Source organism: Gavialis gangeticus, unplaced genomic scaffold (genome assembly GCF_001723915.1).
Source record: "Gavialis gangeticus isolate Ggan-Ray unplaced genomic scaffold, GavGan_comp1, whole genome shotgun sequence".
In the NCBI taxonomy this organism is placed as follows: domain Eukaryota; kingdom Metazoa; phylum Chordata; order Crocodylia; family Gavialidae; genus Gavialis; species Gavialis gangeticus.
This window is the reverse complement of record NW_017729014.1, coordinates 12367662-12376714: the sequence shown is the minus strand read 5'-3', so window position 1 is coordinate 12376714 and position 9053 is coordinate 12367662. Positions and strand designations below refer to the sequence as shown.

Below are 9053 nucleotides of genomic sequence, written 5' to 3'. Positions count from 1 at the left end.
GGGGGGGGGGGGGGGGGGGGGGGGGGGAAAGGGACACACGAACCAAAAGGACAGATGCACGTGAACTGTCCCTGGCAGCTATTTGAACTTCCTTGCAAGTTTTTCATGTGATGGGGCTGGCTTAAATAGGAGAGCCTTGCAGGCCAGCCTACTTGAAATCCACAGTGACTTTTTGTGGCGCTCAAGGGTGGCCTTTTTTTTGGTAGACAAAACCTGGTACAGGGACACCAGCTAATAGTCAACCATTGTTTTGTCTTTTTAAATATATCTCTCTCGTGCAATATTAAGGATTCTTGCACAGTCTGACTCTCCAGTAGTGATGTTCTGTAGCAAGGTATTGACCAAAAATTGGCAGATGCCCTTGGAACGCATCCAAACCATTTCATCTGCATGACATTGATGCCTGAAATTTGGTCTTAAAATTCAGAAAATAAAAAAGACAATTTAACCATGGCTTTGGACTGACAGCAGTATAGTGACTGCATTGCTGCCTGTTCTCCCTTGGTCCTGTCCTTAATGCTCCAGGTCCTGGAGACTAATGATTAAATTAAAGCTGTGATTTACATTACAAAAAGTCCTTATACTTGTGGTGAAAAGCTTGAAAATGTGACCTCATTATAACGTCAAGGCTCAGACACCTGAAGGCAAAGAGGCAAGGGGGACTTAATTTTTAAGGCAGTCTCAGGCCCCACAAAACAGTGACTCTCTGGTCTTTTGGATAGTCAAGATTGGAGCTCCAGCTACATCAGAGGAGTATCATGCACTCTTTGGACGTGGAATGAATAGATTCCTCCTGCTGTTGTAATGCTGTCACACATCTGCCCCTAAAGGCCTCAGAACGAATAGTTTTTCTGCCCATTGCTTCCATTCAGAGAAGAGAATATAGAGTTGCCTGGCTGCAGTGGAGAAGTGGCAATGTTGACAGTTTGCAAGTAGGGGGTCCGTTGCTCACCCTCCATCCCGTATTGGATGGAGCAGGACAGACAGCCTCCTGCATTTGCTTAGCCATGACCAGTGAGTCACTGGAGGATGGACATCAGTTAGAAATGTCTCTCAACCACACACGTGTGCAGCTCTCGAGTAGTAATGCCTTTTCCCTCTACCCCACCTGGAAAGCAAATTTCTGAAGGAACAGCAGTGTTACAAAGAATGCCAGATGCCTTTGTCTTTCAGAACTGACTTATCTTGTGGTCTCTGTTGACTTTCTAATAACCCATTTCCCAATAGCTTTCACATGATTGAAGTAGTACCCTGTGTTCGTGACACAGATACAGACTTGTCTGCAGTGTCCTTAGTGTTCTGTTGCAATAGCCTACTTTTTAATATGAAAGAAGAGACTGAGAGTTGAGTAGCTTTCAACTAAGGTTGACAGCCAGTGGGTTCATTTTTAACACTTACCAGTGTACTTATGATTTCTCACTGCTTATTATCTGCCAGAATAGAGGGTTGTTGATTTTTATTTTATTTTTAAACCCATGTATTGTTTTTTATAGGTCAATTCTGGAAAAAGAAGGACCAAGGTCGCTTTTCCGAGGATTGGGTCCAAACTTGGTTGGGGTTGCACCATCAAGGTAAAGATCTTTAAATTGCTCAGTAATAAACATAAAAAGGCGTATTTTAAGGCTGTCACAAACACCGTTCCGTGTTCAAATTCACAGTGAAGATGTTTACAAGGTTCTTATTAAACTAGGTTTGGTTATAGTTCACTTAAAGAATTAACTGTTTATCAGGGATAAGATAACTGTAGGCCTCTGTCTAGCAGGCCTGTCACAGATTAAATGACTATGGACAGGTTCTTTAACTCTTGTACCTTCATTACCCGATTTGTAAATAGGGGCTACTCCTCTTTGTAAAGCAGTTGCAGATCAATGGAAGAAAAAGTGATATGTAAGTGAAAAATAAATCTTGTGTATATATTGAGCCATTCTTTTTGTGTTACACAACTCAAAATGGGTTGTATATTACCGTTTAATACTACTGTAGCACATTTTAAGGTACAGATTTAGAGAAGGCAAGAGAACACCTTCATATGCTTTTTATGTCTGTTTACTGCACCTAAAAGCTACCAGGCTTTCTATGCCAGTTCTGTTGGTTTCAAAAAAAATATTTCTTAGATATGTATCCAAGCTGCTCCTCTTGATATTTGCTTTTCATTAGCTACAAGACAGAGACAAGCAGAGGGAGCTTGGGAATGGTGGAATATTGCATAATGGAATGGATTTCATTTAGTACTAGCAAGTTAGTTTATTTTAAAAAGGAAAGCAGCTTGTATATACAGCTTGTTAGAAAGGATGACTTGGGGAACTGGTCATAAATTGGGAAGTTTGTGAGTGCAGAAAAGCTGAGTAATAATATTATTAGTACTTCTGTAAAGTGATCTAGCACTCTTGTGAAAAACTACAGGTCAGATCCCGAAAAAGGGCCTTACAGGTAGGTGCCTTACATTTTGACACTGAAAGTTCCCAGAGTTTTCTATTGTAAATGCTGAGAACTGTTCCAGGGCAGAGCAGCACAGCCCCATTCTCACTCCTAAGCCCAGTTCGGAGCCAGAAAGTTGGCAGTCATCTCATGGTATTCTTGGATCATGCCTAACACATGGGGGCAAATGCAGGGGCTGCTGTTGCAGAGGAAAAAGACGTGACACTGTGCCTGATACAATAGTGGTTAGAGCTCCTGCCAGAGATGGAGGAGACGCTGCTTGAAGGGATTCAAAGTGACACCTCCCACCCTCCAGGAGAGCATCCTAAACATGAGGCTGTTGTAGGTGGCACAGCCTCAGCAGGGGAGGTGGAAAGATGGTGGCGGGGAGGTAACGTCACCTTTTTCTTCTCTGGCAGAGGCATTTAAAAGAACAAGAAACCTTGCCCAGCTCTTTGAAAGAGAGAGCACAGGCCCCTACGTGTTAGTGGCAGAGCCAGGATTAAAACCCAGCGACCCCGCTCTCCAGTTTTGTGTCCTGGCCACCAGACTATGCTACCTCCTATTTTGGGTTGACTTAAAAGGAAAACATTTTGCTCTGTGGCAGCTGGTGCAGTCTGAGCCTGAGTTTTTCTAGACCAAAAAAATTGGGCAGAACCCTTTTGAGAGAGACCTCTTGTTTTTAGACTGTGGGAAGAAGGTAGCAGTAGTCGGAGTTGAATGTTTAGAGATACCCTCTATATGAAATTCTCCTTTTTCTTGCACAGGGCTGTCTACTTTGCGTGCTACTCCAAAGCCAAGGAGCGATTCAATAGCATTTTTGTGCCCAACAGCAACATTGTGCACATTTGCTCAGCAGGCTCTGCAGGTAGGTAATAGCTGTTCATCTCCCTTGCTGTTTTGCAGTGGTTTCAAGCTACCCAGCCTTCCTCCTGTAGTGGGCTAATTCTGTCGATTGTACTGTCCAGCCGGGATCGCAGCCCCCCCCCACAATCATTTGTGCTCTGTTCCAAAAACCTCTTCAGAGGGAGAGATGAAATAATTGTATACGTGAGACTGCCCTTCATTATTGCAGAGCCCGCCATGCCACTCCCCTGTACAGTATAGCTGCTGTTGTGGGCTGCAGGAAGTACATTTCCTCATCCTCACCCCTCAAGCAAATTCTGCAGTGAATTGGAAAGCAGAACAGGGTTTTCTCTGTCTCTATGGTGCCAGGAATAGTGTAGCCCTATCTGATTGGCCCACTGCGTACTACCGTGGTGCAGTGAGAGAGCAGCTTTGTGTTAATGTGCACAAATCATTGGCTCTTTCTGAAAATATGCGCTTGAGCTCCTTGCGTGGGCAAACATAAGAATTCATTGCTGGGAGTCAAGAAAGCGAGTCTTTCTAAGAAACGTGCCTAGCAAATGACCCCCATAAAAGCCCGAGAGCAAGAGAGGTGACTGAGTTCAGGAAACAAAGTGCAAGGCATGGTTACAACTAAAAGCTGTTGAACTGAGAATTTTCAGTTATCTTCAAAACAGGGAGACAGGAGGCAACTTGGCAAGCTCACCCCTGGATTTGTATATACCCAAGCTTACCCCTGGATTTGTAAGGAATATACTCCTGCACAGCTAAAAAAGTGATATTCTGCAGAGCATCTTTTCTTACATCTGGCAGTTTTGCAGCTCCTGTCTTATGCAACTTAGTATCAGTGCAAACAGGAAGGAATTTATTATAAATCGGTGTTACACGCACCAGTTATGTAACTTGGCTGTGGGAAGCTGTGACTAGTATGTTTTCAAAAAGTCCCTCCAATGCTTTTGAGAGGGGGAACAAAACTCCAGAACACACCAAGTAGATGCCTGTGTAGGTTTGTGTGCACGTAGTCAGCCTCTGTAGAGAAATGCTTAACTGTTGACATAACCCTGTGGGAGGCTGGAGATTATGATCAATTTTGAATCCTGCTGGATGTAAGAGTCACCCTGCAGAATAAGGCACTGAGGCTGAGATTTTTTAACATGCCTAAAGGTGACTCAGTCAGAGTAAGACACGCAATACCTTAGGCACAACCTACGCATAGATTGATTGTGTGTGGTTGGTTTTGTTTGTGCCAGCATAACTCTGTTGCACAGGGGACGATCATACTTCTATATTTTTAACAAGCCACTTCTACTGACACAACGTTAGTCTGCGTGCCGATATGCCAAAGCAGATAGACTTTATAATGGTAAAGGTAGGTACATTGTGCTGATGAAACAGTCCGCACATGGCGGAAAGGGAGGACAGACCACTTGAATGATACTGCAGTAGTTAAAGCTGTACAGCCTGTGTACAGATAAGGTTTTGGACTCCTTTGTAAAATCTCAGTGTTAAAAGTATCTGTAGAATAAGTACTGCAGTTACTGAGTGATGACCAGCAATGGAGTGTTGGTGCCTTATCCTTTTGTGGAGCAAAACTGCTTCCATGGATATTTACCAGGGGTAAAGGTTTATTGACTGGGAAACTAGAAGGAAGCAAGCTGTTAACTTCAAAAAAACAGCATTCCCTGGATCTCATGCAGCATGTGTATTTGCCTGGCTTGTGAAAGAACCATATCCTAATTGAAAATTATTTTTTAAAGTTGTGTACGTTCTATTTCAAAGTGGTAATTCAGTATTACCAATCCCACCATGCCAAATATCATGAGACAAACTCTTAAAAAAAACCAAGAGATTAGCATGTCAATTATGACATGCTGTTTTTGAGGTGGGGGGCTCTGGGAGGGAGTGTGGGGGGTTTGAAACCTGGGGAGCAGGGGGTCCCCACACACCCTGGGAAGATGCGGAGTGCTGCAGATCAGGAGTGAGAGGCAGCGGCAGGGCTGGAGGGGCTGTGGCTTGGGAGTGAGGAACAAACAGAGACAAAGATGGCACCCAGCTGATAAGTGGAGGGGAAAGGGCTGGCCGGAGAGGGAAGAGGTAGGGAGGGAGGAGACCAAAGGCACCCATGGTGAGGGAGAAAGTGGGGCAGGAGCAGGGGCTGGGGTGAACGGGGCCCTCGGGCTGAGGCGGGTTGTCCAGGGGCGATGGGTGTGGGGGTTGGCTCCCCGCAGCAGCGCATACCCCCGGGAGATGCATGGGGGGCACATGCCCTCCATGGGGCAGAGGCAGGCTGCCCACTGTAAGCTGGGGCTCTGTGCCCTGCTGCTTTTGCCCTAGAAGCTCAGCCGTGCAACGCCATTGCTGCTTGCTGGGTGGGCAGCTGACACGGGGCATGCTGGCCACGCAGCATATTGCCTGCCCACCTGGTGGCAGGAAGCACACTGGTGCCACATGGCTGAGCTCCTGGGGCAAAGGCAGCAGGGCACAGTCCCCTGAGCCTGCAGTGGGCAGCCTGCCTTTGCTTACAGGGGGCACATGCCCCCCGTCTCCCCCAGGGGTGCACACTGCTGCAGAGAACTGCAGGCCCCTTTCCCCCCACCCCCGATGCCTCTGGACAACTTGCCCCACCCAGCCCCAGGGCCTGTTCCTGACCCTCTCCCTCCCTCAGCATAGGGGCCTCAGTCCCCCCCCCCCAAACCATCCCTTGCCCCCCCACAGACTTACCAGCTGGGAAAATCCAGAGATCTGAGGATTTGATCTGGAGATCATGAGCCGGAGTTATTTTGACTTGAAAATCCTGATTCTTGTGATGTTTTCCCCAACAGTTGGCATTACTGGTAATTTTTAAATTCGAAGGAGAAATAGTACAATAATGCTCCTCGGAATGAGGACAAAAGTAGAAATGAACAAACCTTCAACTAAAGTGTTTTTTAGGCAAACTATTGGTTTGAGTTTCTTTTTTTGTCAGTCTGGGGAATGTAGCTTACTGTTGTGGGAATATTACTGCAAGACGACTCCATCAGCTCTCTCCAACCAAGTTGCCAAAATGCCCATTTAAAAGCCATTCTAAAATAACCCTTAACTACAAGTGGATTTGGTTAATGAGATGGCCCAACAGCACCACCTAGAGTCATGAAATATCCCATCGGGATGGTTTGCCCATGGATTTCAGTTCAGTAAAAGAGAAGTTAATAAATTATTGTAAACCCAGTCGGTAAATATTAAATCTTGCAAATGGTTGTTTATAGCAGCCTGGGTACATGAGATTCCCTAACACACCTGTCGCTGTAGTACCTGAAGCGAACAGAGCAAATACCTCTGAAGGTTACTATGGCAAAGTCCTGTGGCAGTGCCTTGGTTCCAGACTTACCCGCCTGCACTTCTTGTCTTGAACCTCTTCACTGAAACCTGCCAACTGGGACTGGGTAGCATTAAAGCTTAATATTTGCCTAGTTACTGAAGCCACTGCACACACTTCGTGAAACTGTGTGTTTTCTTTCTGTCTTTAAGCTTTTGTCACCAATACCATGATGAACCCTATATGGATGGTGAAGACCAGAATGCAGCTGGAACGGAAGTAAGCAACTGATTGAGAGAAACTGGCTGACACTATTTATGGGAGGCTCCAAAATATGTTTGCCTCTTCCATCCATGAGTCCATAATGAAGCTCTTCCTACCCAATTCAACCACCACAACCTTTAAGGCACTGTCCTTCTAGCTGACTAGGGTACAGCTTTAACTTGTCAGTGTTGCACTTTAATTTGACAAGGGTCACTACCACTACCCAGTGGGTCCTAGCTGGAGACTCAGAAGATGTTGTGGAAGCTGACAGTTTAGCCAGATTAAAAAAGGGATCAGACATATTTTTGGAGGAAAGGGTCATCGATAGCTATTGAGCGTGGGAGTTAGGGGTCCAGTCTCTGAATCAGAACTTCTTAGACCCTAAATGGTGGATGCTGCAAGTGGGAGAGGAAGTGTGGAAAAAATCTGCTCAGATCCTGTTTGCTCACCCATTCGGCATCCGCTCTCTGCCGCTGTGTGACACAGGATCCTAGGCAAGATGGAGCAACAGTCTGACCCAGTAAATGGCAGTTCTTATGTTCAGGTCCTAGCATTAGCCCAGACTGTGCAACTTTGGCGTGCCTTGGTTCCCACCTGTAAAATCTTTCCTACACCAAAGGGACATTAAGAAGATAAAAGCATTGACTATTGTGAAGTGCTTGTATACGATTGGAATGGAGGCCATATTGAGTATCAAAGAGATTCCCTGCTGGGTTCAGTTTAGAAAAGGCTAGGACTAAAGGCCACTTAGGCAATACGGAGAGTAACACTGGCTTGAGATTCTACAGATGTGGGTTTAACAGTTGGTTCATATACTGCAATAATTTAAGATCCTCAATAACTGACCACTATCTACACTGAGAACAGGAACATGTTTTGGGGGATTTTTTTTCCTAAATGTCAATAATTGAGTAGTTTTGCTTCCAAGGGAAGTGGTGCTGGCTCCCACCTTGGGGGTCTTTAAGAGGAGGCTTGGCAATTACCTGGCTGGGATCATTTGAGCTCAGTTTTCTCTCCTGTCCAGGGCAGGGGGTCAGACTACATCTACAAGGTCCCTTCCAACCCTACATCTATGAATCTATGTTAACAATATGTCTTTAGAAAGGCAGCTTTCCCCCTCTGCTGTCTCAGGTCAGGTGGGTGAGATAAGAAGGATCCCAGCAGCTACCAAGAAATTATTGAAAATGAAAGTGACCACTGGCTTGTAGATCTTATAAATTATTTATAAAGACTAAGTCCAGCAAGTCACTAGGTGGTTCCTTTGAATTGAATGCTGCCACTTACCCTGAAGGGTCAGTTCTCCTGGAGGAGGCCATTGTCTATGGCTAAAGTTGGACTGGAAGGAAATTGCTGGTTCACTTTACAGCAGTGCCTCTACCGTGGTAAGTGTTTAGATCGCTGAAGCAGTATAACAGAGTAGCCAGGCCGACCTGAAAAGATTAGCACAAGCATGTATCAACTGATTGGAAAAGCCAAGCTTGCACAGTTAGCATTGCAGTCCTGCTCCTGGCCTTCAAAATGTGACTACAATGCCAACAATAATGAGCCATTGAAGTCTCTGCAAAGCAGTCCTAGATTCTTGCAGTTACATTTAGCAAGCCATTCTTGTTCCTCCTGGGTTATTTATCGCTTGCAGCATTTCCATACGAATGTTTTATCTTGCTCTAATTTCATTTTTTTTTGCTTTTTAGAGTCAGGGGTTCCAAGCCCATGAATGCTCTGCAGTGTGCTAGATACGTTTACCAGACAGAAGGCATCCGTGGCTTTTACAGAGGCCTCACTGCCTCCTATGCTGGTATTTCTGAAACCATTATCTGCTTTGCTATTTATGAAAGCTTAAAGAAGCGCCTGAAGAATGCCCAGCTGCCTCCTTCTGCTAATGGGACTGAGAGGAGCTCCACAAACTTTTTTGGACTGATGTTTGCTGCTGCAGTTTCTAAGGGCAGTGCCTCATGTATTGCTTATCCACATGGTACGTTATCCTTTCCATTTACCAGTTGAGTGGTACATGTGTTGCCTCTGGTCTGTGCTAACTGATGGGCAGCAATGCTGTAAAGTTATTAACTTCAGAAGACACCCTTGTTGTCTAGAGATGCACCTTACTCTGAATGCATCTACACCGAGGTCTTTGGTGTTCCCATTGCTCTTTGTTCATTAAATAACAAGGCTTCCTAAAAGAAGTTGGCTGCCTGTTCCCCCCCCCCCCCCCCCCCCCCTTGTCTCTCCCCCG

At 45.5% G+C, this 9053-nt stretch overlaps 1 protein-coding gene and 1 long non-coding RNA gene across 2 annotated transcripts in view; one reads left to right on the top strand and one right to left on the bottom strand.

The window, feature by feature from the left end:
* The window catches only part of SLC25A33 (solute carrier family 25 member 33), a 15828-nt gene that overhangs the window by 4293 nt on the left and 2482 nt on the right, over positions 1-9053 (top strand). Inside the window, exons 3-6 of the mRNA XM_019511773.1 lie at positions 1494-1571; positions 3186-3286; positions 6772-6838; positions 8515-8795. Of these exons, the coding sequence (XP_019367318.1) occupies positions 1494-1571; positions 3186-3286; positions 6772-6838; positions 8515-8795 (527 nt within the window). The remainder of the gene's footprint in view (positions 1-1493; positions 1572-3185; positions 3287-6771; positions 6839-8514; positions 8796-9053) is intronic.
* LOC109293702 overlaps positions 8026-9053 on the bottom strand; it is a 17952-nt gene continuing 16924 nt past the window's right edge. The window contains exon 2 of the long non-coding RNA XR_002096363.1: positions 8026-8253. This is a non-coding gene — a long non-coding RNA (uncharacterized LOC109293702). The remainder of the gene's footprint in view (positions 8254-9053) is intronic.